A 21,501-nucleotide genomic window follows, 5' to 3' on the forward strand; every position below is an offset into this window, starting at 1 on the left:
GCACCAACACCAACAATCCCCCCCGCGCCATTCAAATTCACCTAGGTCCAACATGATGCACTTTCAATCACACAGAACACTGTTCTGAACATGACTGACACTCGCAAACGTATTGAGGATATTGTACAGGTCCCATTTGTGGTCAAATACAACAATGCAACCTGCAGACATTGGCCAGCACCTGCATTTATGTTCAAGTATACATTTCTCATGGGGTTTCCATATTTTTGTCCTGTACATTGTGCTACGTTTCAGGAAACATGTCTAACCACACTACATTGATATGGGAGAACATGACTTTGAAATACATTTGGCAAAACCAGAATTATGGTGCTGAGATAGATATCTTAATATGGGAGCGAAAATCATATTAGACTTCAAATACCAAGTTGTTGTGTTACAAATAAGTGCAAAATGTTTCATAAAACACATAACAGAGAAGGTGATGCAAGCAATAGTCGCTATTCATGAAATAGAGCACATCAAATCTCTCAGTCTAGGAATAGAAATGGCACAATTCAGAGCCAAACTCTTACCAATATACATGTACAACATAGAAATTATTAAACCCCATAATAGAACTGTTAAACCATTGGATCTCATTTAAACCATTGGATCTGTCTGTTGAACACGTTAGTCTCTGAAACTACTAGATGAATACTCACAGGGTTTTCACAGATAATTTCAGCGTAGCCTGGGGCAACATACAATATAGGCTTTATTTCGTCAAAATCAGAATATGGAAAACAAAGCATATGGTAGTTTAAAGTTTTATCTAAAACTGTCTGTTCAGCTTAGTTGTTCAGATGTTTAATCAGATCAGTGTAGTATATCAGAGAACCAATAGATGATGCACTGTTAGCTTTCTTTTTTTAAACTTGCTGACAGATGTGAAGTTTACATCAGTGGGCAGAATTAAGCTGCGCAATCTTATCTTTGCGAATACAAACCAACAACAAATATAATTGGTTCTTGGTGACAGATGTGAAGTTTACATCAGTGGGCAGAATTAAGCTGTGCAATCTTATCTTTGCGAATACAAACCAACAACAAATATAATTGGTTCTTGGTGACAAATGTGAAGTTTACATCAGTGGGCAGAATTAAGCTGTGCAATCTTATCTTTGCGAATACAAACCAACAACAAATATAATTGGTTAGTATATACAGATTTCACTTTGTGTATTAAACACTTGAGGACATTTCTTTGCCACTTTTGATTTATAGTCTTTAATAGAAATAAAGGGATTTATTAAGTTTGCTTTTGATTTTGTTTAAAAACATGTAGAAAATGAATGAGTCTTTCTGAATACACCATTACACTTAAAGAACTGATAACATCGCGGTCTTGAGAACCTGATGGAGATCGTGAGGTGAGACTTGCTGCAGCTTGAGAACACCAGGCTTTATTTCGTTCTTTGGAAACTCCTTCTGAAAGTGAGGTGCAACATAACTCTGACTGAGAGTGGTATGCATTTTCTCACTCCTCAGGAACCCTTCACTCACAGATTCTTAAAGCTACTTATCTCCAGGTAACATCACAGAAGCAGAAATTCTGATGGGACATGGTGCAGGCGAGTGGGTGCTTATACCTCGAATCCCTCCTGCTTCATCATTTTGCTTTAAATGTATACAGCTGTCAGTGAGCTTATGTCATACTAGAAAAAAAGAGAGGAATCTGTAACTAAGAAACTAAAAAAAATTGACCATATATATGCACGAACTCTGTTGCTTCTTCTTAAGTCCTCTATCCATCCCACAAAGGATGATCTCATGTTAATTAACATCCTGACTGTCAGAACGCTTATACGATTTTGCAGTAGACGATATACATGTAGAATACAGGGTGTACATAAAGTCTGGGAACACTTTCAATTATTTATTGCACAAGAACCAAATTTTACAGATATCATATGTATGTCATTTTGAAGAGAAACCCTGAAAGTTCTTTTTCCATGTATACCACCACAGCGTAGTTTGGTAAATTGCCGATAGTCAGCGCTAGTCGCAAACGTGGCGAATTCAGGTGCAGAGAGAGCTTTCTGTGCGTTGGAGTTCGACATAAACAAGTGTGCCACAGCTGTTCTACAGATGTTTAGAACCAAATACGGTAAGAAGCCACCAACAAGGAAGGCCATTTACCACTGGCACATCAAATTTGTTGTGACGGGTTGCTTGCGTCCGGCAAAGAGAAGCAGATGTACCATTGCGAGTGAAGTGAATGTGGAGCACATACAAGAGACATTCATAAGGAGTCCAAAGAAATTGGTGCATCGTGCATCCTGTGAACTCAGAATGGCTCCAATGACAGAGTAGGAAGTCCTTTGACAGAAGCTGTCTATGAAACCATTCAAATTGGAGCTAGTGCAGAAGCTCAATGACGACAACGAAGACAAGTGTTTTGAGTTTTGTTTGCAGTTGCAAGAAGTGAATGAAGATGGGGACAACGTTGTTGATCACTTAATTTTTTACGACGAAGCCAGTTTTCACACTAATGGGAAAGTGAACAGGCGTAATTGTCAAATATGGGGTACAAAGCATCCGCATAAATGCATTGAATCTGAGCGTTATTTCCCAAACGTAAATGTTTTTTGTGCCTTGTTGAAAACTGTACGGGCCATTCTTCTTTGCCGAGAGCACTGTCACTGGATATTCCTACTTGGACATGTTTCAGCAATCGGACACTCCATCTTTCGGCAGGATGGGGCTTTACCTTATTTTCATCGTGAAGTTCGTGGGTACCTGAACACGGAGCTGCCGCATTGATGGATCGGCCATGCTACAGAAGGGGACAGCTGTTTCATGAAATGGCCTCCCCAATCACCAGATCTCACTCAGTATAACTTTTTTCTGTGGAAACACATTGAAGATCCAGTGTATGTACTGCCTCTACCACATGATGTAGCAGAGCTTAGGGAGAGAATACGGGAAGCGACTGCCACAGTCGACGATGCCATGCTGAGACGGGAATGGCAAGAATTCAGTGACCGTATTGACGTCTGCTGTGTCACTCATGGTTCACGTATCAAATGTTTGTACGAAAAACAACCACTTTCAGAGTTTCACTTCAAAATGCAATATGTATGACATCTGTACAATGTTTAGTTCTTGTGCAATAAATAATTGAAAATGTTCCCAGACTTCATGTACATGCTGTAAATAAGTAAAAAGAAACTCGCAATAATTAAGGTTTGTGGGTAGCTTACCCATTTTTCCCTGCTATCATGATGAAGAATTTAAGATTCTACTTTTGTACAAACTTCAAGTAATTACACTAGAAGGCCTAATCATTTTTGTTTTCAGAATGTTACTCTCATAATCCTCATTGCTAGGGCCTCTCGCTCCCTATTTTGCATGAAAGCAGTCGGACTTTGGTGGAGTACCTCTCATCTCATGGCCGTCACTTTCATCTTGACAGCAAACACAGGGACAGGCTCTGCTCCCATTCAGCGACTTAAGGACTAGAAAAATTCTTTTGGATTATGATCTGTCACATTTATCATTATCTGTGATCTTACTGTGTCTACAAAAGATATAACAGAATAAATGTTTGAATGTTTTACCAGAAACAGATTAATAGTAAATCCCCACAAAACAATACCCATTAATTTCCATAAAGAAAAAATGAAAATGCAGCACAGCCAATAATGTGTATGGGTAATGAGAACAACCCAAAATTCAATAGTACAAAAATGAACTTCAAACTAAGAATTCTTTGCAGTAAAACTAGTTCTGAAATGGTTAGGAGATATATTATACTCATGCACATTGATTACTAAGGTACAGTAGCATTTTCTGGGGAAATATTCTATAAATCAAAACAGTTCTCACGAAACAAAAGGCCATGCAATGCATTAATTGGACAGCAACTGGCTGGAAATACGTACTGTGTACACACTCTCTCTCTCTCTCTCTCTCTCTCTCTCTCTCTCTCTCTCTCTCTCTCTCTCTCTCTCCCCTCTCTCTGTGTGTGTGTGTGTGTGTGTGTGTGTGTGTGTGTGTGTGTGTGTGTGTGTGTGAGTGTGAGTGGGTGGGGGGGGGAGGTTTCTGGTTAGACAAACACTCAGGTACCCAATATCACACCTCAAGTGACCCCCCCCCCCCCTCCCCCGCCCCCCCCCCCCCCCCCACAAGTCATCTGAACTTATACCTGTGAAAAATTTCTGGGACTATTTAGTCAGTGAAGTGTAGCAGTCAACATCTCCACAGTTTCATAACTCTAAAAGATTGAATCATCAGGAAGTGGCTTCATCAACTAACTATCCCATAACTAAAGAAACTTGGGAACTTTATCCCTTGCCAAATTTTGAAGCTGTTATCAAGGCTACAGGCAGTGTTTCACAGTGTAGAAAGTGGGATACTACACAGATAGCAAACCACCAATACAGAGAACTAGCAAACCACCAATACAGAGAACATGCTCGGATCAAAGAATACTATTTATTAAACAGAGCAGTAATACAGAGTGTCTAGTCAATTGCATAATCCAGCTCACACTCAAGTCGCATTGCACTGAGCCAAAGAGCTTCCACACCACTTGTGTCAAAAACATTTGGTCACTCTAGAATGAATGTCCTCACAGAACTGCAGCCAGCAGTGTGAAGCACTGTGGGGTGTGTTGACCAGTCTGTGTCAACAGACGTGGGAGTACCAGGCAGCATCACTATTTGTGGTGGTGCAGGTGAGGGTGACCAGCTGGACCATGTATGATGTCTGCAGAGGGACCAACTGGATCATTTCTCGCTGAGCATGTGGGAGCATTTATGGCCTATCAGATCACGGCCAGAGCTTGCACGAGGTATGACCAGGCCACTTCTGGCATAGGAAGAAGCAGCATGGCAGATCCTGTATACATGGTAGGGGGCAAGGTGCTTTGGTAGCAGCTGTGCTGTGCGATGCTACGGGTCCGGGAGGTCAGTCAGGCATGTGGAGATGTGGCAGCATTGCACAGTTCTTGTGGCAGCTAAAGTGTTGCGTTGCATATGTCAGTGTTAGGGTTGTCAAGGTGGACGTCATCATCATCCAGCGACACTGGAGGAGATTCGTCTTGCAGTATCTGTGCTGGTTTGAGGTGGTTAAGGGAGACAGTGGTAAGTTTCTCATTACTCAAAATGTGAAAGTTATGGGTTCCATTTTGAGTGTATGGTCCTGAATTAGGAGGTTGCAGTGTGGGGTGTATCGTGTCATCGTGGAACATCACCTGGTCACATGTTTGAGATCTTTATAAATGAATACCTTTGGCATGGAATGTGGTGACAGAAGAGGGATCTGTGCCAGTCTTGACGTGATGTGAGGGTCATTATCTGTCATTTTAGAGATGCGAGATGAGATCTTCTGTCAAAAATCGTATTCTTTCAGCACTTATCATGTTGGGCTCACTACTGAAGCTGAGTATTGTAGGACTACAAGACCACCACTTGCTTTCATATATTACGTGGGGTATACAGTTAATGAATTTATAGTATACAACTATCTTTTAATTATGCTCCTGTACTCTCTCCGAATTACCATATAAATAAATGGAAAGAGAGTAACATTTATTGAGTCTCAACAGCAATGAACATCTTGACTAATGCAAACAACAAGACAATAATAATTTTCAACTATAACACAGTAAGTTCAAAGAACACTCTGCTGTCGCAGCAAGGAAAAAGTGTGTGAGACAGCCCTCTGAAGGGATGGCGCGTGATCCTCATTGACATTACGGGCAATCAGCTGATCATGCCAGTTGAGCGTGCGATCTCCACTGGTCGCCACATCAGCACCTCCCCTCCAGAAAAGCAGAGTGTCTTTGGAATCCTTGAGACCCGATGCTATCGAGGAATCTTGCAGGAAAGTGGACATGCCAATAACAGCATGTCTGGGGCGGCAGCTGTGACACCAGTGAGGCAGCAGGTGGCTGGTCACCTGTAGAAGGCGGCTGACTGGGCAGGGACGTATTGATGTGGTCCTCAAACACGACAGAACATTCAACCCGGTCAGTTGAGGCAGTATTGCGTAAACCATTGTCCAGAATGTCCGGAGTTCTGTAGTTGCAGGTGAGGACACGGTGGGGACTGATATATGGTGGTATAAGGACTGGTTTAATTCCATTGTGATGTAGCACAATGTGAGCACTATTCGATAATTTCTTGTGCACGAATGATTGACGTCGTCCAGCCGTGATGCTGACAGGGATCAGATCCATGTGATATGCTATCTGAGTTGTGCTATACATTCTGATTGGTGTAAACTTTCCTTTGACGAAGCACTTGAATAAAATTCTCTCGATAGGCACAACGTCTCACTGTATACTAGCTCTGCTGGTGCGACATCCAGGTCTCGTTTAGGTGCCGCTTGCAGGCGATGTAAAACAAGGTTGGTTGGTTGATTTGGGGGAAGGGACCAAACAGCGAGGTCATCAGTCCCGTCGAATTACGGAAGGACGGGGAAAGAAGTCGGCCGTGCCCTTTCAAAGGAATCATCCCAGCATTTGCCTGAAGCTATTTAGGGAAATCACGGAAAACCTAAATCAGGATAGCTGGATGCGGGTTTGAACCGTCATCCTCCCACAATACGAGTCCCGTGTGCTAACCACTGCGCGACCTCTCTTGGCGTAAAACAAGGGGTAAGGCTTTAGTCCACCTAGTGTCGTAACACATGAGCGCTGCCTTGAGGGCGTGGTGCCAGTGTTCCACTTTGCATTGCTTGCTGAGTGGTAGCTCGTGGAGAGATAGCGGGTAGCACTGCAAAGTTTTCTCATCTGTGACAGAGCTCCGATTCAAATTGGCATCGCCTGTCAGTAATGATATCTAATGGGCAGCCAAATCGCACAACCCACTGTGACATTAATACCACTGTCAGTGTCTTGACACAGGTGTTGTCAACCTGAAGTGTGTCAGGCCACTGTGTGAATCTGTCTATCATCGTCAATAAATTATGTCGTACATCTGACGTGGGAAAATGTCTCTACTGTCTAAGGGACATTACTGATGGGCGCAGCATGTGACAAGCAATGTTACTTTGTTGACAAGCCATGTATGCTTGGATCCACTGCCGACAATCATTTTGTACTCGGGGCCAAACAGAGCAGGAGGTTTTGCTGATACTCTGGTGCCTGGATGGCAGATGTCATGTAGTCCACGGAAGAAACGGTTGCGTATACCTGCTCACATTTATCGATGTGTTTTCCCAGTGGAAGTGTCGCAGCATAGACGAGTGTCTAAACTGGGCACATTCACAACTTCAAGTTGTAATCCAGTCCCAGTGTCTCGAAGGAGGTACGTACCTCTTGATCAGACTGCTGCGCGACACACAGGCATAACAGATCAGTGATGTTCGGGACACCACTAACCTGAGGTAAATAGTCAGCCGCCATGTTATTTAACCCCAAGATGTGTTGTATACCTGTGGTGAATTGAGCGATGTACTTGAGCTGGTGAAGTTGTGTTGACAAGCAATTATCATCGTTTTGATGGAAGGCATGAATGAGAGGCTTGTGGTCAGTGTATATTGTGTAGATCCGCCCTTCTAGCTGTGTGCGGAAAAACTTCACCACTGTATAAATGGCCAAGAATTCCTGATTGTATGCGCTCCACCTTTGTTGCACCAGCACTAGTTTGTGCGTAAAGAAGGCAAGCGGCTGCCACATCTCACTGACACATTGCTGAAGTGCCGCACTGAGCGTGACCTGCTTAGCATCCACCACCAGTGCCAGGGGCGCATCTTTTGTGGGGTGTGTAAGAAGAGCAACTTCAGCTAGCGTCTTCTTGGCTGCCTCTAACACACTGATCATTGGCTGTGACCATTGCAACAATGACTTTCGCCTTGGGACCAGCCAATGCAGCTGTTAATGGTTCTTTCAATTCAGCAGCTCGTGGTTAGTGGCAGTGGTAAAAAATGTAGCATGCCAAGGAACCTGTGTACTTTCTTCTTCACGTAACCACCAAAACAATCCCTTGATTATTTCCCAATTTCAGGGATGATCAGTAACATAGGGAATAAACAGCTCTAATTGGTATATGTGTTAGTGACAAATGTTATTGCCAGCCTAACTGCTGCGGAAAATGCATTGTGCATAACAATATCTTGCCAAGAAAGACAGGTTTGCAGTTTCTCCAAGCAGAAAACCAAAATCTTGCTATGAACCAAGTCATTGCAATCACTTTCTGTTTCTTGATCTTGCATGCAGTACCTATGCCATTCAGAGATGCTTTTACTGATAGTCACCTTCATGTTTTCGTCTTCACCTCACACTTTGTCACAATAGTTGTAGCACAAATTGCTGAGCACAAACGTGGATGCATGGAAGATTGACCGAAAAATAGGGCAACATGTGGACCCTAAGAGACCTTATGCATACAGTACATTCTTTCCACTGATTTTCACGCACGCACCTTTGTCCCCTTGAATATGCACTGGCACACAAGGAAATTGGCATCGCGTAGCTCATCCACTAGCACAGTCCAGATTGATTTTGGTGAATCTTGTCTGACACACATTTGAAAAACAGCCACACACTTAATAAAGCCCCAAACAGTTCCTCAATATTTTCTGTTTAGTTGCATCTACAACCCTCCAGTATTTTAGAAATGAAGTTTCTCACTTTGACGTTTATTAAATATACCTATTGGCCTATTGTGACTTTTCAAGTGACAGCTCACTATAAAGTTCATTAATATACAATCGTTCATTTTCAAGACAAACATTAGACATATTTCCAATGCACGATAATACAGGATTCTTTGTCACCTGTATGAAAGTCAAAGCATTTCATGTAACAACTCCTTTTGAATTCATGTGTGTGTCAAAAGGCTTGAAGAAATGGGACAGGCCAAAATCCAGATGAAACTGTAAACTAACATAAGGACACTTTAATTTTCTCATAACTCTAATTTTCGTAAGTTTGCATGTTTTCTGGGGATTAAGTAATTTCTCTTAATTTGTAGCTCTTTGTTTCCCAAATGGATGCAAGAGACTGCAGTTTCAGTCCTCCCCTAAAAATTCATAACACAAATACAGGGTGCACATAAACAGGGTGTACACGTGGACAAGGAAAAAAAATTCCTGGATTTCCCAGTTAAAAATACACTTTCTCCCAGATGAGAACACACTTTTTTCATGTTATTAAGTGACCATATATTTTCCCTCTGAACTGTAAAACTTATCAATCCTTTGAATGGTTATGTTTTTATACACGGGCGTAGAAAACGAAACTCAGGGAAGAAAAAACCTTTTGGAAAGATTTTTGATGTGCAGTAACATGTGCGCTACATATTTTCATATTACGAACGTATAAATTCAAATTCCACCAAACACTGCATGTTACTTTCCGAACCATTGTAATCAAGATTTTGATGCGCTTTTGTAAGCCAGTCACAGCTCATGTCACGTGATCCCGCCAGCTGATGACAACGGATGTTCAGACCACAGGACACATGATGTAGTCAGCTAATAGCAACATCACTGTTAAGTAGGGCAGATACACAAACAGGAAAAGTTAATGTTTTAAATTAATATACATAGTGTTGCTACAAGAAAAGCATAGCTTTCACATATAATATTGATCTCTAAGGTTAATAAGCTACAAGAGAAGCTAAGCTTTCACACATAATGTTGATATTTTTTGCGAGTGTTACACTTTAAGATATATCACACAAATGTGCCAGTAAAATTTTTAGCTGAGTCCAGTGACTTGGCCTCAAAGTTTTCCACAAATAAATTAGCTACTGCAGAGGAGAGAGAGCTTCCTGTAGCACTACATCAATTTGCTAATAATAACGACACGAATGTCTGATCTTCTGGGCTCAAAATACTTCTAAATGGCAATATTTTCCTGCGACCTGTTAAGAGATAGGTTTGTATCAGTAGTAGTTAGAGAGCGCCAGATAACAGGCGCCACCACGCTTTGGCAGCTAGTATGACGCTGGAAGTCCGTATGTTCGTATGTGTAAAACATTAAAAGATCTTACATTATGTCATAAAAGAAACAAGACATCAGAGGCTACTCCAAGAGCATCGGAATTTTGTGAACCATACTAAAATGGCACATTTAAAGTGCATACTTACGAGCACATTCGTATGTCCAGATTCCCAATGAAGTAGGCCTCGACCTGAAATTAAGCTTTTCAGTGTGGGTTTCGGAACGTAAATTTTCTTGGAGTAACAGTACTGTATTAATGCATTTTTTATTCTTTATTATGGCATAATGCCATATGTACTAGTGGACGAAAACGTGCACTTGAAATGAAGTGTGGAATCAAACACTTTGTTTCAAACATACTGACTGCCTCAGCGTAAAAGATTAATAAAAACCAAATTTCTTTAGCAAACCGACAAAAATAACTTCATTGCTCTACAAGGCGATTAATGCATGGCTGTCAGAAAAGTAGAATAAATTAAAATCTGAGACTTATGTGAATGTATTTTAATTCACTTGATAACTCCCGGCCACAGAAATTCATTTTGTTTTCATTTGATGTGAGAGCAGTAAACGAAGAGGAAACAGCAAAATCACTAAATGTAAATGTGGGTCACGTGCAGACTACACACTTCCTCACTATAACTCAGACTGCTCTGCATATCAGCCTCGGATCTGCGATATTTCTGAACTGGGGCAATACTAAGATAGTGGCTCCATCCTTTAAGCTCTGGTTAAGCCCTTGGGGTGACCAACTTAGAAGAGCCAAGTGTTTTTTCTTAATTTTCTATAAAATGTGCACCCTTTGATCACACCTATGAGCTACATTTGTTATGATGAACATGGTTCTGGTAGGCTGTTCCTTTCTACATGAAGCCGTCCTATTATAGCCATGGAGAGGAAGTGGATACAAAATGAAACTCTGCATTCACAACAATGAAATGGTGTCTGGCACTGTTGCTTTACAATACTCATCACACACTGTCACTTTTCACTATTTATTCACAGTGTGGTGCTAAGAATTCACAGTTCATTGGGATAGACCACTTTTTTCTGAGTTTCTTTATTAACCTGGAATTCCAGTCCTGTGCAAAAAAAGCTGTGAAGCTTTTGCAAATATTATACTTCCTTATTCTGTCCATAATACTGCAGAAACTGCTTTCTAAAAACGCATTTATCTATACAATCAACAAATTATTATTTGTGTGCATTCTGCTTATTCTACTTTGGGGCATTGTGTTCCTCTTTCTGCAATTTGCACAAAGTCGACTGACTATACTACTGTTTGTCAGCATTTGCTTGGACATCCCATCACCTTCCTTGTCAGTGCTAATCACACCTTACTTGTTCTCATTGTCTGTCAAATTAATGACATTAACAGAAAAGGTGTAAAGTTCCTGGGCATTAGCTGAGATAGCACCAGATTAGTAAGTGAACCAAAAAGATCACTTGCACCCACTTTGCACACAGTAATCTTTCATGTTGTGTTGACCAGCACATTCTTCAACTCAGTACTGTCCTATAGCATAATATTCCAGTGCAGGTTGTCAATCTTTTCAACATGTGGAACTTCTTTTAATGTCTGCTTTTATTGTCAAACTCCTCATTTGTTTTTAATTCTGTAAATTAATCCTTTTTAGGGTTGGTGGTTTGTGTGTACAAAATTTTATACATTAGCTCTATTTACTACTAACAGATTTATGAATAACTGCAATTTTCAAGACATACATATTTGTTGTCTTATTCCCCTAGCTCTGCTGTTGCTAAAGTGTAATGACATTCCCCCTTTCACTGCCTGAATTTTAACACATTTGTTTAAATTAACTTAGTCTGAAGATTTTGCTGGTGCCAGCTTACAGAAAAGCATTCAAATGCAAACCTTAGAGGATGTATTTTTAGATGGATAAGTAGGACAGGACATGTATGACTGTAATAGCAAACAACAACTAAACAAATTTTTTCTTTTGTATTTTATAAAACAAAAATGTAACATTTCCAAAATAGCTGCAACAGCTCAGTGCTTGGCACCTACAGTTTGAGATGTATATTACAAAATTTAAAAATCCTTAGGAATTATTTGAGCAGAAGGAAAAAATGTTTTGTTAACAAAAATAAAGAGTATAAATATTATAAATATTTGATCTGTTACACAAATCAAAAACTATCACTCCAGTTATAAACTTTGTACTCAATAACAACTTCAGTAAATGCGTACCTATGCTGTACTCTGTGGGTCATTGTTACACTGGTGTACTTCCATATCGGATACAGAAGGTACATCCTGTTCACCGTTTTCCAGACTTCCTTCATCGTGCTGTCGCTGTGATTGCTTGTGAGATTTTATCTCAATTCTGATCACTTCGGCACAACTGTTGCCTGCCTGTTCACTGACTGGGTCACTAGCTCCGTTGGCAGATTCATTGCTAGGTTCGTGCGTCAATGAATTCCGTTCCACACTGCCACTGTTGCTACCGTGCAGCTCCACATCTCCCCTTTTGGACCTGTCGTGGGACTTACCACAACACTTTACCCTTTGTAGTCTAGGGTGAAAACACAAGTAATAGAGAAGCATAAAACCTATACCTATAACAAAAGGCACAATGCACCCAATCAAAAGTGGGTAGAAGTACCACTTCTCCTGCATCACCGTGTCAGCTGTGGCCCACGCTGTCACTGCCAGAACGTTCTCTGCAAAGCAGACCATGTAGTAGATGGTATACCGAGTCCTGTTCCGCCCGTCCTTCGGTGTCACGTACGTAAAAATGTAGACGAGTCCGAGGACGGAGCAGAAGAGTATCTCTGCAGCTTGTTGCTTTGCCACAGAAAATTTCCGTGACGAGCAGAAGTTCGTGCGTTCCCACAGGGACAGCCAGCCCGTCATGATTAACCAGTGCACACCACACGCCACAGCGGTCTCTGCGGGAAACATCGCTGAAGCCACAGAAATTGACAGAATTCTCGAAACTGAAACAAATTGATAAACATGCTGTGCCACCAACTGAAAGTGCATCTAATACAGTAAAATAAGAAACATGAAAAAAAAAATTATACACATTACTCTCCGTCTATTTAACTATCAAGTTCTGTGGGAAAATGTGAGCCTGACCTGGTATGTGTCAGTGTAGAGAAAACTGATCAGAAAACTTATAAAAAACAAAAGACTCAATTAAAAAAGTAGAAAAACTGTGATAATGTATGCAAATAAGTAACACATTGAAGATAAAAGCTCTCAATTACTGCAAGGAACTTGTGTTCACAACAGCAACAAAGAAACCTTTCAGCTTGGATTTGAATATTCAGGGTTTATCACAAAACGCTTTCAGCTCTATTTGAAGTCTACTGAAAATGAAACCTGTTGAATGGTACTCACCTTCCTGTACAATGCTTAAGGAAGTGTTATTCAACCATATATTTTTTCCACCTAGTATTCCCTGAATGTATACTTCTGAATGAGTCAGTACTGTCAACAAGATACATGATGGAATATAAGTACAGGGATGGCACAGTTGTAATTCCTAGAAATCCAAAAGCAGCTTTTGAAGTGATATGACAAATCAGTCTTTCCACCCTTTTTTAAGCCAAGAATATTCTTGGCGAGTGCACAGAATGCCCCAAAATATAGCCCCATATGAGGCAAGAGAGTGAAAGTAATCAACATGAACAAGCCTTAGAGTATCAGCGTCAGAGACAGTGGAGATTATTCTTGTAGTGAAGAAAGCAGTATTCTGTTTCTGAACATTTTAAACATGATTCTTCCAAAAAAGCCTCTCATCTACCCTCAGTCCTAAAAATTTTAAATATTTAACTTCACTAAATAACTACCTTGGGACAATAAAATTTCGTTTTTACAAGAGCTCCAAGCCAGAAAAAATATGCACTGCATTTTGTTTAACCCCATACAAACAACAGAAATGGATGTATGTGCAAGGGTCGTTTGATAATTCTGGTAAATTTCCACGAAAGAATGGAAATTTTGTTGTTGTGCCTTCATAGTTGATATCCTTTATTACTTCAAGGATTGTCTAAGAATTTCAACAATGCACAGAGTAAAGTTCATGGTTGACAGCGTCTGAATTGGCCAGTGTGTCAATTGCAATTGTAAATGGAGAAAACTGAGTTGTGTGCTGTTATTAAAAATATTGATTTAAGGGCTGGACTGCCACACAAATCAAAACAGAATTGCATGAAGTTCACACAGACTCTGTATCATCATTGAAGACCATTAATGAATTTAAATGTGGTCGGATAAGCATCAGAGACGAATCACACTCTGGCCATTCAATTAAGGTCATCATAAAGGAAACCACTGGGAAAAAAAAAAAAAAAAATAAAAATAAAAAAAAAAAATCAATCATATGGTAACGGACACTGGAGAGTAGCTACAAATGAAACATCCTACAAGGAAATAGAACCAGTAATGAGTACAATCAGGAAGAAACACATTTCATTTTTTTTGCATCTAATCGGAACAACAGAGAACAGGATCATCAAGAGCATAATAGAAAAATTGTGGAATAGTAAGTGCAACATTATGTGGATTTCAGAAATCAAGGAAGATGTGGATGAGCTACAGATTACCTTGGAAGACCTAAGAAACAAAACTGACAAAATCAGGAAACTCACAGACAAACACGCCAGACTGCAAATGAGAATCAACAAGCAGACAATAGGAAGGGAGATTTCTGATGAAGAAAGAAGGATGAGATCCAAGAGAATGAAGAAGTACTGAGCTGACAGGAAACTGAAAAATTCTTTGTATGAAGTTGGCTAGAGTGGTCCAATGAAGGCCATAAAATGTAAATAAATAAAAATGCAAGACCACTGAATAAAAATTCATGAGATTGCTGAGATTGTGGCCATCTCAACGGAGCAAGTGCATAATATCCTGCACAGAGAATTGGCTACGAAGGAGTTGTGTGCGAGACAGGTGCCACAATTGCTCACAATTGACCAAAAGCTCATCTGGTGCAACATTTAAACAGAATGTCTGGCAATGTTTAATCGCAATCCGCAAGTCTTTTTGTGCCAGATTTGTGACTGTTGCTGACGCCTGGACCCAACATTACAGACCAGAGTCCAAAAAGCAGTCAAAACAATGGACAAAGGCTGGTGAAAGTACGGCAAGGAAGGCAAAGACCACTTTGTCAGTCGGTAAGGTGATGGTCAATGTTTTTTGGGACTTCAAGGAATAATCCTCATATATTACTTGGAAAAGGCAGAACCATAACTGGACCATGTTGTGCTTCATTGCTGGGTCATTTGTGTTGGCTGAAAAAGAGACAAAGTCTGGGATGCAAAACAGTGTCTCATCACCAGGGTAATGCACCATCACACACAAAGTGATAACAATTGTGAAAGCGCATGAATTGGGCTTTGAATTGGTTCATCATCTGCCCTATTCACCAATTCACCAGGCTTAGCCCCAAGTAACTTCTTTCTGTTCCCTAACTTGGAAATTTGACTTGCTGGGAAAACATTTTCATCAAATAAGGAAGTGATAGTTGCAGTTAATGAGTATTTTGTGGAGTTGGACACAACCTATTTTCCAATTGGATGAAAAAGCTGGAGAGTTGCTGGACCATGTGCATAACTTTCAAAGGGGACTATGTCAAATAAACATCTTTTTTTGCTTTTTACCAGATTTATCAAACCACCTCATATGTGTGTGTGTATGTTCCACATGTCCTCCTAAACCACTGTACTGATTTCAACCAACTTGGTACACATATCCCTTACTGCCAGGCAACAATCACTGTGGGGATAAGAACCATCTGCCTATCACAATTCAGAAGATATAACAACTTGAACAACAAGGTGTGTGAAAAACTGCTGCATCATACATGGCACTTGAAGTTATTACTTCTTTGCTACTAAATCTATTTGTAACATTTTTCACAGACAGTATCCACACATGTCACTGAATGTGACTACACAAATGTGTCACTGTATGACTCATACTTCAAGAGATATGACATCAAACACTGAGACATGTGAAAAATTTCCACATTGTGCATGATGTTTAAATTAATTACATGTGTCCTACTAACTCTATTCACAATAAATTTTGCAGACAGTATTCAAATATGCTGCTAAATGCACCTACACAATTATGTCAGGGTATCACACATAGTTCAGTAGATATGATATCATAAACACTGAGAAGTGTGGGAAACTGCCACACACAGTGAATGAAATTTAAATTTATTAATTCTTTGCTACTAACTCTATTCACAACGCATTTTGCAGACAGTAATCACATATGCTGCTGTATGTATCTACCGGTCACTGGCTACATAAACATCCATTTTAGTTGCAACTCTGGCTGTCTCTTTTTGCATCACAATATAAAAAATCATCACTAGATCTTTTTGGGAAGTGCTCTCTTTATTCTCTTTCATGGAAACTTGACTTTTTCCTTCCAAAAACATATTAGGAAACTTTAGAAACAAGGAAGTATTACAGAATGGAATTAGCGATTTCTTGAGGACAGAATTTGAACTCAGAGTAAACCAAAGAAAGATGTAAGTTGTGAGAAGTACCAGAATGAAGTTAACCATAAACAAAAAAATTGTGGATCCTTTAGTTGACAAAGTGAAGAAATTCTGGTGCCTTGGAAGCAAAATAATGAATAACAGATGAAGCAAAGAGGAGATTAGAATCCCATTGGACCAGGGTAAGGGGTGGGGGGAGTCATTCTACACCAAAAAAAAGCCAACTGGTGTCTAACGCAGGTCTTAATGTGAGTGAGAAATTGTGAATATATTTTCAGAACACAGCATTGTATGCGACTGAATTGTTGACTGGGGGAAGTCTGGAAAAGATAATATCCAAACCATTTATGATGCAATTTATAAAAGGATGCTGTTAATCAAGTGCATTGATGACATAAAAAGATGTGGAGATCTTTTGCAGATGTAGTGAGGACAACAGGACATGTGTTAAGACATCAGTTGATAGTAACTTATGTGGTACTAGAGGAAATTATACAAGCTGTTACAAAAAGGTACGGCCAAACTTTCAGGAAACATTCCTAACACACAAAGAAAGAAAATATGTTATGTGGACATGTGTGTTTTTCCATTTCATGATTAATGTGATTTGAAGAGAAGTAATAAAATGAGCTCTAACATGGAAATTAAGCATTTCCGGACACATGTCCACATAACATTTTTTCTTTATTTGTGTGTAAGGAATGTTTCCTGAAAGTTTGGCCTTACCTTTTTGTACCACCCTGTAGAGGGCAAATGGGAAGAGGACATCATGGTGGGCTGGATAAAACCAGTCAGAAGACCAATTTGGGTGGAGCCAGGATGTAGGGCGGTGGAGGGGGAGGGGGGGGGGGGGGGAAATAAACACATCATCCATTGTTTGCTAGGATTATGACTCATTGTAGTCATCCTCTGGGCATAGCTTTCATTTTGTTCCCATTGATAATGTACACTCCTGGAAATGGAAAAAAGAACACATTGACACCGGTGTGTCAGACCCACTATACTTGCTCCGGACACTGCGAGAGGGCTGTACAAGCAATGATCAGACGCACGGCACAGCGGACACACCAGGAACCGCGGTGTTGGCCGTCGAATGGCGCTAGCTGCACAGCATTTGTGCACCGCTGCCGTCAGTGTCAGCCAGTTTGCCGTGGCATACGGAGCTCCGCCGCAGTCTTTAACACTGGTAGCATGCCGCAACAGCGTGGACGTGAACCGTATGTGCAGTTGACGGACTTTGAGCGAGGGCGTACAGTGGGCATGCGGGAGGCCGGGTGGACGTACCGCCGAATTGCTCAACACGTGGGGCGTAAGGTCTCCACAGTACATCGATGTTGTCGCCAGTGGTCAGAGGAAGGTGCACGTGCCCGTCGACCTGGGACCGGACCGCAGCGACACACGGATGCACGCCAAGACCGTAGGATCCTACGCAGTGCCGTAGGGGACCGCACCGCCACTTCCCAGCAAATTAGGGACACTGTTGCTCCTGGGGTATCGGCGAGGACCATTCGCAACCGTCTCCATGAAGCTGGGCTACGGTCCCGCACACCGTTAGGCCGTCTTCCGCTCACGCCCCAACATCGTGCAGCCCGCCTCCAGTGGTGTCGCGACAGGCGTGAATGGAGGGACGAATGGAGACGTGTCGTCTTCAGCGATGAGAGTCGCTTCTGCCTTGGTGCCAATGATGGTCGTATGCGTGTTTGGCGCCGTGCAGGTGAGCGCCACAATCAGGACTGCATACGACCGAGGCACACAGGGCCAACACCCGGCATCATGGTGTGGGGAGCGATCTCCTACACTGGCCGTACACCACTGGTGATCGTCGAGGGGACACTGAATAGTGCACGGTACATCCAAACCGTCATCGAACCCATCGTTCTACCATTCCTAGACCGGCAAGGGAACTTGCTGTTCCAACAGGACAATGCACGTCCGCATGTATCCCGTGCCACCCAACGTGCTCTAGAAGGTGTAAGTCAACTACCCTGGCCAGCAAGATCTCCGGATCTGTCCCCCATTGAGCATGTTTGGGACTGGATGAAGCGTCGTCTCACGCGGTCTGCACATCCAGCACGAACGCTGGTTCAACTGAGGCGCCAGGTGGAAATGGCATGGCAAGCCGTTCCACAGGACTACATCCAGCATCTCTACGATCGTCTCCATGGGAGAATAGCAGCCTGCATTGCTGCGAAAGGTGGATATACACTGTACTAGTGCCGACATTGTGCATGCTCTGTTGCCTGTGTCTATGTGCCTGTGGTTCTGTCAGTGTGATCATGTGATGTATCTGACCCCAGGAATGTGTCAATAAAGTTTCCCCTTCCTATGACAATGAATTCACGGTGTTCTTATTTCAATTTCCAGGAGTGTATGTATATATGTAAAGCAGATGGACAAGCCTAAGCATTTAAATTTCTAAAATTCAGTGAAGAGCAGAGCCCTAAGATAACAGCAGTCTCAAATGAAGACAAGACTTGTAAACACCATGTGTTCAGTCCCAACTAACTTTCAGAGTATCTTATGCTTGTCTCCACATTATCTGCCTCCTTCCTTTTACTACAAGGTCACACTGATGCTCTATAGTTAAAATTTACTGTCATATTTAGTGTTAGCACCAAGTATACCACAACATTTATGCCTGTTGAGGATGACGATTACAGCTATATTACTGCACGTTGTATACTTTTAAGTCCATAATTTATTTTTAGGCCTCCCAAAGAGTAAATTATATTCCACACTAATCCGTTATTTACAGAAAGCAAGTTGAACTGTATTACATGAAGATGGCTACAACGAAGATTTCAAAATATGCTCATTTATTTGTATTACCGAGTAGTTTCACACTGTTAACAATTTTTAATTAATCCTATTGACTATAATAATAATAATAATAATAATACTGCCAGAGTTGGCAGTGATTTGTGTGCGAGTTGTACTTGCTTGGATAAATGAAGTGTGTTTCTCTCTTTCTGATGAAGGATGAGGCCAAAAGATTGTGTGTAAGTGTCTTAATTGTGTCTGTTTGCAACTTGGAGTGTTACCTTTACAGTAAAGTGCAGTCTATCTTTTCTTACATGGTTAATAACAATTAATAAAGAAAACAAACCTTACCTGTAACCATAAAGTGCCAGAGGAACTGCATTACTGTTCCTTTCCACGTTATGTTCTCTTTATCTTGTTGTGCAAACCGTATTACTCTTTGATAGGAGGCCATAGACCAGCCCATGCTTAATATTGAACTTCCAAAAGATGCTAACTGACTGTAATCTAGAAAGAGAAACGTGCATTCAATGTTACTGAGCAGATATCTCACAATAAAATAAATAAATAAAGTGCATGTTTGATTCACAGAAACATACTACTGTTTCCACATGATTGTAAAGATACATAGTGAACCAAAATTAATTCAAGTATGATGATGTACATGTAAGCAGACGGACAGAAAATGGTGTAGTAAGAGAAGAAACAGACATTAATCATTTCTCAAAAGGAATGTGCATGAACTTGAGAAGCATGTGCACAAGGAATATAAAAATCTTTTTCTTTTCTGAGGTGGGGCTTTCTCCAGTTGTGCAGTATAGCACCCACATAGATTACACAATAATCAAATACAGAGAAAATGTTAGTAACATGGAAAATTTACTTTTGTTAAGTCTGGCAGTTAAAAAAAAAGTCGCAGATACCCAGCAGCAACAAACTGAAGCACCAGTGGTCACTATGTATGAGTGACAGAGAGAAAATGTGTGCACAGAAACTTCCCGGATGCAATGGTTCGCCCCCCCTCTCAGACATATCAAAGTTGGTCTCTCTGGCCAGCCAGCGAGTCTTCCTGGCATGTAGTAGTAGTAGTAGTAATAGTAGTAGTAGTGGTGGTAGTAGTTATTAATCTCACTGGCTGATGCAGCCAGAAATGGAGCTGCTGCTGCTGCTCAGACTGCCTTAATTCTTGTATCCGGCTACGGCGTGAAGTGGTGCTCACTGCAAGAACCACACAGCTTCACTGCTAGGAAACAAATTTTGGAGCATGGTAGTGGGGAGGAAAAGATTGGCACCAGGTATTATAGCTTAGTAGCATTCAGGCCACCTTACACCTATGTTCACAAAATGCAGCAATGTGAGATGATTTTAATAATGACAATATAACAATTAGAGGCTTGAATCTCTAAACACCAGGTGTTAATGTGAACAGTGATGAAAAGTGTGTTTGACAGTACTGGACTACAATGAATATATAAACCACTACGACAAATCCACAGAAATGAAAACCCACATCAAAAATGATGCCAAGTTTTGGCACATCCTAGGTGTAATCCCAACTCTTTATATTTCCAAGGCACTACAATTATAGTTGCAGGAGCTTTGTATGAGCTTCATAATGGAAATACCTCTTTTAAAGTAATCTATCAGGTTCTCTCTGAGCATTCTTGAAATGGCACCTTACTTCCCCTACTAACATGATCTATTATTTCCCTCCAGGTAACTTCCAAGGAGAAAAATAAATAAAACTTTTCTTAGAGCGAAGACATTCTCCAGTGACACTATTACTTTATTAGCAATTCTCTACGCACAGTGGAATATCTCCACAAATGTGATATTGACTCAAAGAAATTTTTCTGGTAGAACCAAGTATGTTATTCTTGACAATGAATGTTCAACAGAAATGAAAGTAATGCTAGGTATGCTCTGGAAGTATAGTAAAATGTTCTGAATATCATGGAAAATTCGACAGTTACACTAAAGCATTGGTCTGTGATGTTTTGTTGACTGTTGGAATTTATGCTGTCTAGACCACATGAAAATGTAGCATGTACTGTCAGGGAATATAAAATGGAGGAAAGGTGATATTGTTCTGACCGAACACTGACAAATTTAGAGCTAACGTTTGATGCTAGCTGTACAGCAATTATTCTACCTTCATCACACATCTCACATAAAAGCTGTGAGGATAAGATAAGAGGGATAGCACGTATACAGTCATTTTTCCCTCCTTCAACATGCAAATGAAAACTGGACAGTAAACTTGCCCATAGTTGAAGGTGGGATGACAATTGTGGCAGCTTGAGAACATGCAGTAATAAAGGGAATATTCAGCTTTTGCTCGCCGAATTAATT

At 40.9% G+C, this 21,501-nt stretch overlaps 1 protein-coding gene across 1 annotated transcript in view; it reads right to left on the bottom strand.

Moving 5' to 3' along the window:
• Window positions 1-11,917: 11,917 nt before the first annotated feature.
• LOC126425070 (XK-related protein 7-like) overlaps window positions 11,918-21,501 on the bottom strand; it is a 38,140-nt gene continuing 28,556 nt past the window's right edge. Inside the window, exons 4-5 of the mRNA XM_050087980.1 lie at window positions 19,501-19,656; window positions 11,918-12,862 (exon numbers count right to left, since the gene is read on the bottom strand). Of these exons, the coding sequence (XP_049943937.1) occupies window positions 12,114-12,862; window positions 19,501-19,656 (905 nt within the window). The 3' untranslated portion in view covers window positions 11,918-12,113. The remainder of the gene's footprint in view (window positions 12,863-19,500; window positions 19,657-21,501) is intronic.

The sequence above is a fragment of the Schistocerca serialis genome, chromosome 10, assembly GCF_023864345.2.
Source record: "Schistocerca serialis cubense isolate TAMUIC-IGC-003099 chromosome 10, iqSchSeri2.2, whole genome shotgun sequence".
Classification (NCBI taxonomy): domain Eukaryota; kingdom Metazoa; phylum Arthropoda; class Insecta; order Orthoptera; family Acrididae; genus Schistocerca; species Schistocerca serialis.